General features: G+C 46.1%; 1 protein-coding gene across 3 annotated transcripts in view; it reads right to left on the bottom strand.

Annotated features, from left to right (window-relative positions):
• Positions 1–15,335, bottom strand: part of dram1 (DNA-damage regulated autophagy modulator 1) — a 31,422-nt gene extending 16,087 nt beyond the window's left edge. For 2 of the 3 annotated variants that reach the window (XM_043708749.1, XM_043708748.1), the window contains exons 1-4: positions 14,351–15,335; positions 9,547–9,614; positions 4,193–4,335; positions 2,738–2,915 (exon numbers count right to left, since the gene is read on the bottom strand). In XM_043708749.1, coding sequence (XP_043564684.1) covers positions 2,738–2,915; positions 4,193–4,335; positions 9,547–9,614; positions 14,351–14,481 — 520 coding nt within the window. In that variant the 5' untranslated portion in view covers positions 14,482–15,335. The remainder of the gene's footprint in view (positions 1–2,737; positions 2,916–4,192; positions 4,336–9,546; positions 9,615–14,350) is intronic. The other variant, XM_043708750.1, reaches the window with a different exon arrangement.
• Between the last annotated feature and the right edge of the window lie 392 nt (positions 15,336–15,727).

Genomic DNA, 15,727 nt, shown 5'->3' with positions numbered 1-15,727 from the left:
AGAATTGCACGCAATAGTCCAACAGTGGCTTAACCATTGACCTGTACAGCCACTGCAGGGTTGAGTGATAATATCACTATGCCTGTAATCTAGGTTCTGTGTCCCTGCATCTTGGGGGCATAGATTCGAATCCGACTATGACGGACGGTGAAATTTTTATTCAATTAAAAATCTGGAATTAAAGGCCATAAACTAGCCCTAATGATGCCCATGTAAACTCTCTAATGATGCCCATGTAAACTCCCTAATGATGCCCATGTAAACTCTCTAATGATGCCCATGTAAACTCCCTAAATGATGCCCATGTAAGCTCTCTAATGATGCCCATGTAAACTCCCTAATGATGCCCATGTAAACTCCCTAATGATGCCCATGTAAGCTCTCTAATGATGCCCATGTAAACTCCCTAAATGATGCCCATGTAAGCTCTCTAACGATGCCCATGTAAACTCCCTAATGATGCCCATGTAAACTCCCTAATGATGCCCATGTAATTACTTTGACTGTAGCTGAATCATGAGATTCACAAATATCATTTAGGGCAGGATCACAGTTGCCCTTATCCAGTCTAGTCTAAATGTGACACCAGACCACATAGCAATGTTGTCAAATCTCAGTCACAGAGTCATACAGCAAGGAAACAGATCCTTCAGTCCAACCAGTCCATGCCGAACATGATCCTAAACTAAACTAGTCCCACCTCCTGACCCACATACCTCCAAGTCTTTCCTATTCATGTCCTTATCTAACTGTCTTTTAAATGTTGTAACTGTACCTATATCTATCACTTCCTCAGGAAGTTCATTCCATGTGTGAGCCACGCTCTTTGTAAAAACAAATTTGCCTCTTATGTCTTTTTAAAATCTCTCTCTTCTCACCCTGGTCTTTAAATCCCCCATCCTTGGGAAAAGATAACTACCATTCCTTTCTATTCAGTGATTGCAAGAGCCCAGGGGATGGAATGGAATCTGAGAGTCACGTTGGGTAGCTTGGAAAATGCTACCTGTGTTGAGAGCAGGGTGACTCAGTGGTTAGCGCTGCTGCCTCGCAGCTTCAGGGACCCAATTTCAATTCCACCCTCAGGCGACTATCTGTGTGGAGTTTGCATATTCTCCCTGTATCTGCGTGGATTTCCTCCAGGTGCTCCGGTTTCCTCCCACAGTCCAAAGCTGTGCAGGTTAAGATGAATTGGCTAAATTACCCATAGTGTTCAGGGGTGTGCAGACTAGGTGGATTAGCCTTGGGAAATGTGGAGTTACAGGGATAGAGTGGAGGAGGGGTATGCATCTGGGTGGGATCCTCTTCAGAGGGTTGGTGTGGACTTGATAGACTGAATGGCCTGCTTTCACACTGTTGTAATTCTATGAAAAAAACGCATCTGTGCAACATGATTGGTGAATAACAAAGAGGAAATAATAAGCAAGTTGAACTCTGACCAACACCAAAGAGTAGAAAGACAAAGGAGATGGACAAGATGCAAACAGCCACACCAAATCTAACCGTCAGCAAACTTCAGAATAAATATACTAATCTTTCTTGTGACTAGCTTCCCATTCTCAGTACAATCTGAGATTCTTGTTGCCTTTAATGTAACGTCTGTAATGAATATCACAAATCTGCTGGGAGATGACTGTGGAGTAATAATGTCACTGAACTAATGATTTGGAGGCCCAGGAGGATCTCTGGGAGTTTGGTTCAAATGCCACCATGGAACTTAAATTCAATTAATAAATCAGGAATATGAATCCAGTCTCAGTGATGGTGATCTTGGAGCACTCATTGCATATTACAAAATAAACAGAGTTTACTAATGACCTTTAGGGAAGGAAACTGTCATCTTCACTTGGTCTGACCTATATGTAACTCCAGACCCTCAACAATATGGTCAAAGGTAATTAGGGATGGGCAATAAATGCTAGCCCTATCTGTAACACTCACATGAATAAAGAGGAAAAGTTAAACCAGTTAAAAAATCTGCAAGTATTTCCCAGTAAGTATCTGTAAGTTAATGCAACAAGACTCAACAATATGCACAATCTACAGGTCATTATGACTTTATGTGATAGGGCAGAAGCAATATTAGACATGCTGGCAGAGTTGGCATGTCTCCTGACTGTTAATGACCAGACAGGTCAGATTTAATAGAACCAGTCAAAGAATAGTAAATAATGAGAACTGTTTCATTGGAGGGAGAGTCAGTAACAAAAAATACAGGTTTGGGATAACTGACAAACAATCCAGAGAAGAAGTTTTAAACATAGCCACGGTTTGCAACTTGCTACTGTGGAATCAGATTCGACAGTGACTTGTAAAAGGGGATTGTAATCAATAATTGAAAATTGCTGAGTAATAGGACACCAGGTTATAGTGCAACAGATTTGTTTGAAATCACAAGCTTTCGAAGTGACTATGATTAAAAATAAACCTGTTGGGCTATAACCTGGTGTTGTGTGATTTCTGACCTTGTCCACCCCAGTTCAACACCGGCACCTCCACATCATGCTGAGTTACACGGGAAAAACAGTCAGGGATTGTTGGAATTTCTTATTTATATCTTTTCCAAAAGCATCATATGTTGCATGCATCCACGAAAATCTGACTCTAAATTCATGTTTACTCTTCTTACACCAATGCACAAAATTGGAATGGCTCCCATTGTATTTCAATGCCACTGATAAGACCAGTTCAATATGATGACCCCCCCCCCCCCCCCACTCCCACTCCACAGAAAGGATACTCGGGACAGTGGCTACAGCAGAAACTGTGGACAGCATTATCCTAAAGCCACAAACCAAAAAGGTGTGATGGCAAGGCATCATTTTGAAGGAAATGTAACTCTGCAGAATAAGGTACACGGTCCCCATGACAAACGCCAGCAGCGCCCCAATGTCATGAACGATTCTCAACGCCGTTTCCTAAACACAAGACAAAAGATTAAAAAGTGAGTTGACGAGAAATTGAAAGTTCTGAATTGATGAAACCAGATTATTTGATCAGAATGATAAGGTGATTTGGTAACTTGATGGTACAAACCCCAAGGCAATGGACAAAAGAGCCAAAGGTGAGCTGAGGAGGATTGTTTTTTTTTTACACAGTGAATAGTTGTAATTTGGATGGTGCTGTCTGAAAGGGCAGTGGAAGCAGATTCAACAGGAATGGTCAAAAGGGAATTGGAACAATACTTGATAAAGAAAAACATGCGGGGTTACAGAAAGAGAAATGATGATTTGGATAATTAGTTAGCTCTTATAAAGAGTTAGCACAGCAACAATGGGTCAAATGGCCTCTATCTGTGCTACAAGATTCTATTAGATCATAGATCATATAATCCCTACAGTGTGGAAACAGGCCCTTTGGCCCAACAAGTCCACACCAACCCTCCGAACAGTAACCCACCCAGACCCATTCCCCAAACCTATTGGTCTATGTTTACCCCTGACTAATGCATCAAACCTACATATCCCTGAACAATGGCCAATTCACCCAATCTGCATATCTTTGGATTGTGGGAGGAAACCGGCACACCCAGAGCAACCCCCCAAACACAATAAAGACAGAGTCCCCCTTGTCCTCACGTACCATCCACCAGTCTCTGCATCCAACACATTATCCTTAAACACTTCTGCCAACTCTAACTAGACCCCACCACCAAGAACATCTTCCCCTCTGACCCTGCATTTCCCATGGCCAATCCACCTAACCTGCACATCTTCAGGCTGTGGGAGGAAACCCACACAGACACAGGGAAAACATGCAAACTTCACACAGACAGTTGCCCAATGGTGGAATCGAACCCAGGTTCCTAGCGCTGTGAGGCAAGTAATGCTAACCACTGTGTCACTCTCCTTTCTTTGAGGTGAGACATTAAATCCTACCTGCATTCTCAGGTGGACTTGGACTTTGTAAAACAGCACGGAAGTTCTCCCAGGATATTCTTTTCAATATTTATCCCTAAACCATCATCTCTGGAACAGATCATCTGGCAACTATCACAGTGAGTTTGATATGCACAAATTGGCTGCACATTTCTCTCCTTTATTCCTTCCTCCCTTGCTGTTGCTCCTCCTTCCTTTCTTGATGCAAGAAGAGTTGGCACTGGGAATGAGGGCAGAAGTTGACCTTCTACCCAATGTCCTCCCTGCATTAGGTACTGACACAACCACGGACCCTGATGTTGCAGACTATAACATACCTGAAAATTTGCAACAATGCACATTCCAAGGCAGCCAAGTGCACCACATATTAGTGCAGCAGTGTTTAGCCTGAGATTGATGATTTGAGTCCTCTCGTTCAAGGTCTTTAACAGCTTGTATCGAATGTACATAACCACCAAACCTGAGGAAATGATGCAAGAAACACTAATCAGCTGATGAGCAGACACTGTGGTGATAAGTCGGATGATTTTCAGATTTAGAGAGAAAGAGACAGAAACACATATTTCATAGCACGGGGCGCTGGACGGAAATGCTTCAGTTAAGAATTACGACCACAGGGAATTGAGATTTTGGCGCCAAAATATGCACTTGCTCAGGATTTCAAGTACATCAGTCTGTCCTCCCTTCTCTCCGACCTATCACCTTCACCCCCATCTCCATCCACCTATTGCACTCCTCCCTTCTCTCCCGACTATCACCTTCACCCCCATCTCCATCCACCTATTGCACTCTTATCTATCTTCTCCCCAGCCCCACCTTCCTCTCATTTATCTCTCCACCCCCAAGGCTCCCTGCCTCTATTCCTGATGAAGGGCTTTTGCCCAAAACGTCAATTCTCCTGCTGCCTGACCTGCTGTGCTTTTCCATCACCACTCTAATCTTGAATCTGTGGTCCAGCAACTTGGGGACTGAAGGCCACTTTAAGGATCTGAGTTCACACAAATGAGGAGCAGGAGCAGGGCATTCAGCCCATCAAGTCTGCCCTACTGTTCAAAAAAGTCAAAGTGGTACGTGTATGGAATGAGCTGCCAGTAGAAGTGGTGGAGGCTGGTACAATTGCAACATTTAAGAGGCATTTGGATGGGTGTATGAATAGGAAGGGGTTGGAGGGATATGGGACTAGATTGGGTTGGGATATCTGGTCGGCATGGACGGGTTAGACCGAAGGGTCTGTTTCCATGCTGTACATCTCTATGACTAAGGTCATGGCTGATCTGTTTCTGCTCCACATTTCACATTTCCACCTATTGCCAATAATCCTCAATTCCCTGCCGATCAAGAATTTATCTATCTCGATCAGTCGTAAAAATATTCAATAATCTCGCCTCCAGTGCCTTGTGAGCCAGCGAGTTCCAAAGTCGCAAAGCCCCCTGGGAAAGCTGCCCCTCTCCTGTCTGAAGCAGCGATACAGGATGGGGAATAATTAGACCTCAGCAAAGGGGTTAGTCGGGGTGGGCCTGAGGCAGATAAAGACGGACAGAGAAAGAGGGAAATTGGGGTCATAAAGAATGTGGCTATTGCTAACAAAAAGATACGAGATGTTTGTTTCAATTTTAAACCGGACCAGCAGATTCTGGGTGTGAATGGTCTATCATTATGTCACTGTCGCATTCTATTAATCCCAATCTGCCCGAAACGTCGATTTTCCTGCTCCTCAGATGCTGCCTGACCTGCTGAGCTTTTCCAGCACTGCTCTGATCTAAACAATTAATCCCAAGACCCAGGTAATGTTCTGCTGATGGCCAAAAATATGGACCTCACCTCTGTGCAATGAGAGTCCTTTCAATGGGCAGTTTGCATCAATTAAGCAATACAGAGGGCAAGCTGAGCACATTGGCAATGCCATCATGTGAAAAGGATGCCATACACCAGGGCGTGGGGTGTGAATGCTGGTTCTAAGTGACCTTGTCTATGTTTTTGGACCTTGCAAATTTCAGAAAGACATGGTGGGTGGCACAGTGGCTCAGTGGTTAGCACTGCTGCCTCACAGCGCCAGGGACCCAGGTTTGATTCCAGCCTTGGGTGACTGACCGTGTGGAGTTACACATTCTCCCCATGCCTGTGTGGGCTTCCTTCCACATTCCAAAGATGTGTAGGTCATGTGAATTGGCCACACTAAATTGCTCATAGTCGAGAGTGTGGTGCTGGAAAAGCACACCACACAGAAGATTCTCCTGCTCCTCGAATGCTGCCTGACCAGCTGTGCTTTTCTAGCACCACACTCTCGACTCTAATCTCCAGCATCTGCAGTCCTCACTTTTGACTAAATTGCCAAAAGTGTTCAGGGATGTGTAGGGTAGGTACCTCAAGGGTAAACACAGGGGAATGGGTCTGGGTGAGTTACTCTTCAGAGGGTTGGTGTGGACTTGTTGGGCCGAAGGGCCTGTTTCCACACTGTAGGGAATCTAAATATTAAAAAAAACTCACGTTGAAGTTATCACAGGCCACCCTCAAAGAGGCACCAGTGGATCATAATACACACAGCTCCTAGCACTCATGGGGAGCTGATCCCCTCTCCACCTGAACTGTGAGTCTAATGCAAGACTCCCTTATATACAATTGAGCCTTTGGTGGGTGAGATAGAGCTGGGAGGAGAAGGGATCAGTGCTCAAGTGGCACTTACACTCTGCTGCCATTTATTTGCCTCATGGCCAGTGATACATTCTTCAGAATAACGAGGAGCTTATACATGACCCTCCTTGACAGAATGTCATTACAGTCTGGGGGATTACATTGAACTTTCATTTGTGAGGGGTGTGAATGCTGACTGCTCTCATTACTCAGGTCCTGTTATGTGTCTTCTGCTCCCTACACAGGGCTGTGACAAATGTGAAGGACAGACCCAGCCATAGCAGGAGGTGTTACTGTGATACTTTGAAGGCTGGGAATATTCCAGGACACTGTGACTCAACGATGCCAGCTTCCGGGTTCAGATCCGAGACTGGCCATCAGGTGACAGCCAGGTTGAACTTTCATGTGACTGGTTCATTCAAGGAAGCCATTGGAGAAGCAATGTGGGATCTCTCAGGCATCCAACTACAAATGTACCAAGGCTGATACCAAAGTCATCAGTGCCAGACCACATCATTTCCCCAAGATGCAGTGGGTACTGCAGTCTGTGGAATAAATGCAGAAGCATAGTCCTGGGTGCAGGGCACTATAGACTGTACACATAACACACTGAGAGGGCCAGATCACAAGGAAAATATTCTATCAATGTGCAAGTCATCTCTGATCATCAATGCTGCTGCTTAGAAATCTGCACCAGGTACCCAGGAGCATCCATGATCCCTACATCCTGGAGAATGCATTCTGATAACTCTATTTCTCTCTCCACAGATGCTGCCAGACTGATTTTCTCCAACAATTTCTGTTTTTGTTTCAAATTTCCAGCATCCACAGTTCACTGTTTTACAAACCCATGTTCCTGCTGCATTTCAGGGACCAGATACCTGACAAGGCTGGTTACAGGGGGACAAGGGCTGTCATTTGTAACCATGGCTGATAGCTCTGTTACACAGATTCCTGACAGAGGCCGATGGTAGATACTCTGCTGCCCATTCCTCCAGCAGGGCCGAGGTGCAGCAGGTGGTAGACAGCCTGAAAGTGAGGTTCCCCTGTTTAGGCCGGTCTGGTTGGGAGGGGATGCGAGGGGACACACAACACAATCCAGACGGAGTGTGCCACATTCTCCTCCCTTTGCTGTGCCCTACACCAATGCAGCAAGAAAAGAGGGAATGTGATGGATGTTGAGGAAGTGGCAGCAGTCTTCTGAGAAGGAGGAGGAGAACATTGAGCAGGAGGACAGCACCCTCTCCATGACCGAGTGCAGCAATGGTGGGCACTACAAGCCAGGCCAGACCTGACTAGCACCCAGTTCCAGCAGATGACAGCGGTGTGCAATGACCAATCACTGACTGTAACACTATGAGAGAGTGAGGACTGCAAATGCTGGAGAGTCAGAATCGAGAGTGTGTTGCTGGAAAAGCACAGTAGATCAGGCAGCATCAAAGGAGCAGGAGAGTTGACCTTTCAGGCATAAGCTCTTCATCAGGAATGTGGCGGCTCTCCTGCTCCTCAGATGCTGCCTGGCTGGCTGTGCTTTTCCAGCACCACGGTTTCAATTCTGTAACACTGCTGAGGCAAAAGGAGCTTCTTATTGATTCCTGTTTCTTTTCATGTTTGTAAGAACAAGTTAATCTTTTGAAAGTTTCCCTGTAAGTGATGACTCTAAACTCAGCTCTGATGAGATGCTGGGCTACATTCAGGGAAGTGTAGCTCTGACTGAGAGAGAGGTGAGCAAGTTGGGATGTAGCTAAGGCCCACTGAATGGTGCGATCTGCCACTTAAACAGCCATCGTTGTGGGAATGTGCAGCTATATGTGCAAGGATGTGTCAGCCATATCGCCTCTGTGCCATGAGCAGCATTGGTTTGCCGTTGCTCTGTCACAACATCCAGACTGTCAATACTTGACTGGGTACACGGCTGGGGGTTAAAGTTGGCATTGGCTTCAGGAATGCCAGTGTACCCTCACACTGACAAGTAGTTGAGGCTACAGAGAGTGGGAGAATCAGAGTATCAGGTGATAGGCACCATGGGGCAGGATACATCAAGTGAGTTTGAGACAGTAGTGTAGGAAAGCTCACAGAGCACATGGGAGAGAAAGCTCCATCAAACTCAATGAAAACTTTTCCAAAATTTGGTAAGATTCAACTCTTTATTTTTGCTTCCCAGTAAATGGATTAGATTAGATTAGATTACTTACAGTGTGGAAACAGGCCCTTCGGCCCAACAAGTCCACACCGACCTGCAACCCACCCACACCCCTACACCTAACACTATGGGCAATTCACCTGACCTGCACATCTTTGGACTGTGGGAGGAAACCGGAGCAAACCCACGCAGACATGGGGAGAACATGCAAACTCCACACAGTCAGTTGCCTGAGGTGGGAATTGAACCCAGTTCTCTGGCACTGAGAGGTAGCAGTGCTAACCACTGTGTCACTGTGCCACCATGCCACCCACTATTAGATTAGATTAGATTACAGTGTGGAAACAGGCCCTTTGGCCAACAAGTCCACACCGACCCGCCGAAGCGCAACCCACCCAGAGACTGTGGGAGGAAACCGGAGCACCCGGAGGAAACCCACGCAGACACAGGGAGAACGTGCAAACTCCATACAGAGAGTCACCTGAGGCGGGAATTCAACCCGGAACATGGATATATTTAACGGATAGTTACAGAAACACACAAGGGATAAAAGAAAGTAGAGGGAGGGAGATGACAAAGGAGGAAGATTGTGTGTACGAAGGCAGCTGGTTTTTCTGCTCGAGACTCTGTTTACTGTGGGTTACAGAAGCTGTGGTTACAGTCCCCCATTTCTCTCTGTTGTGTTTGCAGACTGGGTGGTTGTCTTACCTTTATAGCAAACCCTGTGGATTTTCCTGTTATAGATGTGCAGTTTAATTGTAAACATCTTTCCCACATTGCAAACACTATACATTTACAGAAAACGGAGGGAATCCAACACAAGACCCACATTTAGCTGGGCAGTACAATTCGAAATCAGATCATGCTGGAAAAACAAAGTGACAATCTTGTACTTACCCAAAAAAGCAGAGAAGTTGATCATTAACCCAAATATGCATCTTTCTGGAGGCTGGGTCCCAGTATCACTGCAAGAAAATATTTAAAAATGATTATGAAGCAACTGTATAGAGTCACAGAAACGAGCCCTTCAGCCCACCATAAATACGATAACCAACAAACATCAAATTATTCTAATCCCATTTACATCTTAAACAGAAACAGGTGACTGAGTTGGATGATCAGCCATAAGGATGTAATTGTATTGGCAGCAGTCAGAGAAGGTTCACTAACTCACAATGTACAATGTGTGATGATTTAATCAGCTATCTGTCATCAGGCAGGATTGCTTTGACGAGCTATACCTCAGTGAGCACAGGGCTAGGGCCCTATTCACATGGTGGCCAATATGATTTGTAGTGTGTGGGAACGTAGTAATTCCAATGTCTACATTATGCATAAGTGAGGACTGCAGATGCTGGAGATCAAGGTCAAGATTGAGGTGCTGGAAAAGCACAGCAGGTCAGGCAGCATCAGAGAAGCAGGAAAATCAATGTTTCGGCAAAAGCCCTTCATCAGGAAGGTGGGGTGAGGGGAAATGAGGAAATTGGTGAAGTCCATATTGATGCCATGGGGTTGGAGGATTCAGAGGTGGAAGATGAGGCTTTCTTCCTCCAGGCATTGGGTGGTAAGGGAGTGGCGATGGAGGAGGCCCAGGACCTGCATGTCCTTGGCAGAGTGGGAGGGGGAGTTGAAATGTTAAGCCACGGGGCGGTGGGGTTAATTGGTGCGGGTGTCCCAATGATGGTGTCATCGAAACTGAGCTCAACTGCAGGAGTTGGTAAGTTCACAAGTTTGATGAACATAATTTCAGAGACCAGTTGTGCAGATAGCCATGATATGGTGACAGAATACAGATGTCAATGGTTTTTTTGGGTGGTATGTTGATAAATAAGCTGCAGGATCCAAACTGGACACAGACATGCCATTGCTCTCAATATGCAGTTGTTTTATGGTCTTACTGAGTGTATGTGGAACACTCATTTAGAACTGTTGGCTGTAGAACACACAGTCATTTGACAAATCCATGCAGGGCAGAGCCTGTCATAGAACTGGACACAAATGGAGATCACTTCTGTGTGTCTTGGGGAACCCACACATGGATCAGCACAGTGAACCATGAGGATCAACCCATCAGGCAGATTACCAGATCCCTCTGTACATCACAGTGCTACAGTATCTCCCCATTTCAATAATATGCTGCTTTTCTATTCTTCCTGTTAAACTGCACAAGTTTATTAACATTCTCACACAATGTTCTATATCTGTCAAATTCATAGATTCCAAATAATTGGGAAAATGGGGAGAATGAGGAGACATTTCTTCAAATGGATTATTGTGAAGATCTGGAACATAATGTCTAAGAGGTTGGTGAAATCAATTAGAATAGGAACTTACTGAAGGCAACTGGAGAGGATTAATGTGGAGGATTCTGAGCCACAGCTGGGCTGTACCGTGGGATTGCACTGATTAAAGAACTGTCATCACTTTTTCAATGACAATGTCTGCCTTGACTCCCAATACCTTTTCATTTAATCTTTATGTATTTCCACACCATCCACTGTCTCAACATACCATTGATTTCTTACTTTGCACTTGTTAGCACGAACTAGCACCTATGATGTGCGACCCATACTGTGGGGTCATTCCTCCAAACAAACTACTGCCTTCCCCCTCCTGCTCCCTTCATGAGTCTAGTGTCTCCTGAATCAGGTCACTGTTGCATTGGGGTTTCTGATAATGGGTTGAGAACAAACCGCAGCCTCCAACACACGGTCTCAAAAATTCCACTCAACGACAGATTTGGGTCAGTCTGGCCCTACTTCAGTAAAAACAAGTCGAACTTTGAAAGCCCATCAGTTTTGGTTTTAATCACACTATCTCATGTGAAGATGTGGCACAGATTTTCTGGAAATTCACTGCAATGTGATGTCTATATTTCAACATTTGAAGTGTCACTTCCTCAAAATGAAAAGCTTTAATCAGATTAAATTCTGTCCTAATACCCTCTGCCTGAGTCAATGTTTTGTCTGATTATGCTCCTTGAGTCACTTGTTATACCATTAAAGGTGTTAATGTTCCTAATGTATCCACCCAAGAGGCAGATATGGACCAGACCAAGTAAGAATATGAAAGGTCAATTGGGGAACTGTACTCATTTTTATACTAATCTACGGTCACCACTGCTGATTAATTTTCAACTCCAGATTTGTTTTTAATTGAATTTAAACTCCAGTGGCTGCTGTGGGGGGGTTTGAACTCATTTCACCAGAGAATTAACGCGGTTTCTGGATTCCTCAGCCACTGATATTAGCATTAAGCCAGTGCTTCCACCAACTGTCTCCCATTGTGACCCTCGCTGGGAGATTTGTGAACAGTCATGAACCCCCCACAGGTGGTGATAGGAGAAGAGTAATCCTATTCAGCTGGGAGAAAGAAGGTTGTTAAAGAGCCATTGTTGACTCAAAACACAACACCCCCACAACTTCAACTCCTGGCCCCACTTTGAGTCTGACCCCCACTTTATGAAGCCCTGACTGAAGGGTTTTAGTCTCCCTTTACATCAAATGCTGCTGTGGTATAGAGAAACAGCCATTTCAACTGACCAGATAACCCTCATCTCCAAACACTGTTGATGCAAGGAAAGGAGAAATGTGAAACTATTATGCCCTTGTTGGAACAGTGACAGTGGGATGGTTTAGGTGGGAGTTTTGTGGCCCAGTGGGTGGGGCTGCTGCCTGAGAGCCAGGATCTCTAGGCTTGAGTCCCATTCCAGGAAGGAGAGTATGTTCATAGAAAACAGGAACTGGAGTAGGCCATTCGGCCTTTCGAATCTGCCCCACCATTCAATATCATCTAACTCAGTGCCCCTGTTTCTGCTTTCTCACCAAACTCTTTGATCCCTTTAACCCTAGCCAGCAGGTGGGACTTGATTGGGTTGGGATGTCTGGTTGGCATGGACAAATTGGACCGAAGGGTCTGTTTCCATGCTGTACATCTCTATGACTCTATGATTCTAACAGCTTCTTGGAAACATTCAGTGTATTTGATCTCATCTGCTTTTTGTGGCAGAGAATTCTACAGGCTCCCCACTCTCTGGCTGAAGACATTATCCTCATCTCTATCTTAAATGGCCAACCCCATAGCCTTAGACAGCGACTCCCAGTTCTGGACTCCCCAGTCATCAGGAATATCCTTTCTGGGTTTACTTGATGTGAGGAGGAGAAACAGGTTGAGAATCAACTTACAAACATTTCCAGCAAATGCAGCAAGCAGTAACAGCAGGAGGGAGACCTGGTCAGCCAACATGTACATAAAGCTACATATTGTCAAAGCACATTGCATTCCTGGGGAGGGGGGATAGTTGGCCAGTCTGAATCAAATTGGAATCAATATGGGATTCAATCCTCATTCCTTCTAGGGGCAGATTCAGGACCTGTCCCTGGTCAAGGTCAGGGTCAGTGCTGGGTCAGACCTGACCTCTGTCCATCTTCCTTCCCACCTCTCCGCTCCACCCTCTGGTCTGACCTATCACCATCACCCCCCACCTGCATTCACCTATCATCTTCCCAGCTTGCCCGAAATGTTGACTCTCCTACCCCTTGGATGCTGCCTGACCTGCTGTGCGTTTCTAGCACCACATTGTTCTGCAGTCCTCATTTCCTCCCAGACCTGTCCCTGCTAGAGATCACTGAGTGCTGGGTCAGATCTGCCTTTGGGTAAAGAACTGAGGGAGGGGAGATTCACCTGAGGGGGAGAGGCTTGATTCTTTAATTGAATGAGAGAAGTTGCTGCACAATAAGACCTTAGACTCAGGCCATTCAGCCCATTGAGTGCTCTGCCTTTCCATTATGGCTGATATGTTTCTCAACCCCATTCTCCTGCCTTCTCCCCTTAACCCTTGGGCCCCTCACTAATCATGAACCTATCTATCTCTGTCTCAAAGACACTCACTGACCTGGCCTCCACAGCCCTCTGCAATGAGTTCCACAGAGTCCCCACCCTCTGGCTGAAGAAATACCTCTTCATCTCAGTTCTGAAGGGTCCGTGGCTCACTCTAAGTCCTGTCAGTCAGCATGACCCAGGTTACACCTTTGTCTGAAACCCCGTATAAATTTCAACTCGGAAACGAAACCTCAGGTTAGAGGATTATTTGTGATCAGGGAAGGGGAAAATCTGTGAGCAGGAAACCCGCTCCACAAAGCGGCTGGTCAGATGGAGTTTATTTTAATTGAAGTTTAAAAAGTGGAAACTTTTCGAGTTGATTTCTCTGGAGAATATTTCCAAAGAAGGCGTTAATCCGCAGGAGGAAGGGAAGACGAGGGGCTGGGTCGTTTGGGAAAGTGAAACTTTGACAATCGGCTGCTGGACGGGGCTGTGAGGTGGAGTCAGTGCAGACAGACAGAGAGAGAGAGAGAATAAAACTGGGCTCCGGGAAACTGGGAGTTGAAGCAAGTTGATTCAGATCGACTTGAACAACGAACAGAAGTTGCTGGAGAAACTCCGCAGGCGTGGAGAGAGAAAGCAGAGTTCTAAAGAAGGATTGTTGAACTTGAAACGTTTACTCAGTTCCTCTCCCTCTCCAAAGATGCTTGCCTGGCTGCTGAGTTTCTGCAGCACTTTCACTTTCCAGATGAGATCCTTGCCCCCCGCCCCGCCACCATCCACTTGTGCCCCTCCTTTCGGGGAGCTGGAGGGGGTTCGGAGGGAGGTTTGTTGCCCCCATCCCCAGGGTGTTCCCCGTGAGAGGGAGCTGCTCACTGACCTGATGAAGGGCACTAGGGGAGGCACATGCCGGCTCAGTACCGCGATCAGGAACGAGATGACAAAGGCAGCACAGGACCAGATGACCAGGGCGACAGGCAGGCAGCAGGTCCCGATCTGAAACCACCACATCTGCGCCGATCTTCACACTGGGAGCTCCGCACTGTTCAATGTCAGCACCAGGTTATAGACTGCTCCGTCCGGATCTCATGGTGCTCACTGTTCAGGGAACTAAAAAAAAAACTGCCCCGGCCTGAAATGACCACAAACTCAATGGAGTCAGCTTGAAATGTCTGGAAAGAATGAGATTTAGCAACTTCCCTTTTCGCTTATCACGTGATGAACGATTTCAATCCTTTGCTGAACTTCTGGTAAAAGCGTGGGATCTGTGCCCGAGGGGGTGGGGATTAAGATGCAGCCTCCCTCCCCAACCTCCATCCCACAAAAACACCATAAAATTACCCCCTTCCCTATCCCAGTCTGCCCCTCTGACAGCACAGCCCCCTCCAAACAGGTTCCGAGGTGTTTCTCTGGAAAGGGGAGCAGGAGGCACTTTGTATTATTTTTTTCTTTTTTGTTATGGGTTGCTTTCAGATTGAACATAAATAGGGAAAATACTAACAGGCAAAGAAAACAAAAGGGCCAGGATGTAATTTCAAAAATCAAAGAACTAAGTAATTAAGGTTAGAGATGTCAGACCAGGTGAATGTGTTGTAATATGTGAGCTGGTGGACCCTGAAATAACTTCACAGGGGCTGGTATCCTGTCACCAAGTCCCCCCTTTATTTACACATGGAGAGTCCCTGACACTGATCCAGCTCCCTCAGAGTCAGCTCTCAGAGTGAACAGAACCCATGAGGAGGCACTTTGTAAAGTGGGGAGGGAGGAAGTCACATATCAAGGGGCAGAGGTTGAAAGGGATGCCCAAATGAAGCAAGGGTGAGGGGAGGAATGGCTCCTGTATCCAGTTAGTCTGCCTGGAAGTGTGGTGGGGACAGGTTCAACTGGGGCAGTCAAGGTGGGGTGGGGAGAGGGGGGAGGCATTGGGTGGTTTTTGGACAGAAATTACGTTCAGGAACATAGGGAAGGACCAAAAGATATAGGAGCAGGATTGGGCCATTCGGCCCATCAAGACTGCTCCACTATTCAATCATGGCTGCTAGGTTTCTCAACCCCATTCTCCTGCCTTCTCCCTGTTTTCCTTGACCCCCTTACTAATCAAGAAGCCCCTATCTATCTCTGCAGAGTCCCCACCCTCTGGCTGAAGAAATTCCTCCTCATCTCAGTTCTAAAGGGTGGTCCCTTCACTCTGAGGCTGTGCCCTCAGGTCCTAGTCTCTGCTAGTACAGTGAGAGATTGTGTTGGAGAGTAGGAAAGG

This window comes from Chiloscyllium plagiosum, chromosome 19 (genome assembly GCF_004010195.1).
Source record: "Chiloscyllium plagiosum isolate BGI_BamShark_2017 chromosome 19, ASM401019v2, whole genome shotgun sequence".
NCBI classification, from domain to species: domain Eukaryota; kingdom Metazoa; phylum Chordata; class Chondrichthyes; order Orectolobiformes; family Hemiscylliidae; genus Chiloscyllium; species Chiloscyllium plagiosum.
The sequence above is the reverse complement of the archived record's forward strand: the minus strand, read 5'-3'. Positions and strand labels throughout refer to the sequence as shown.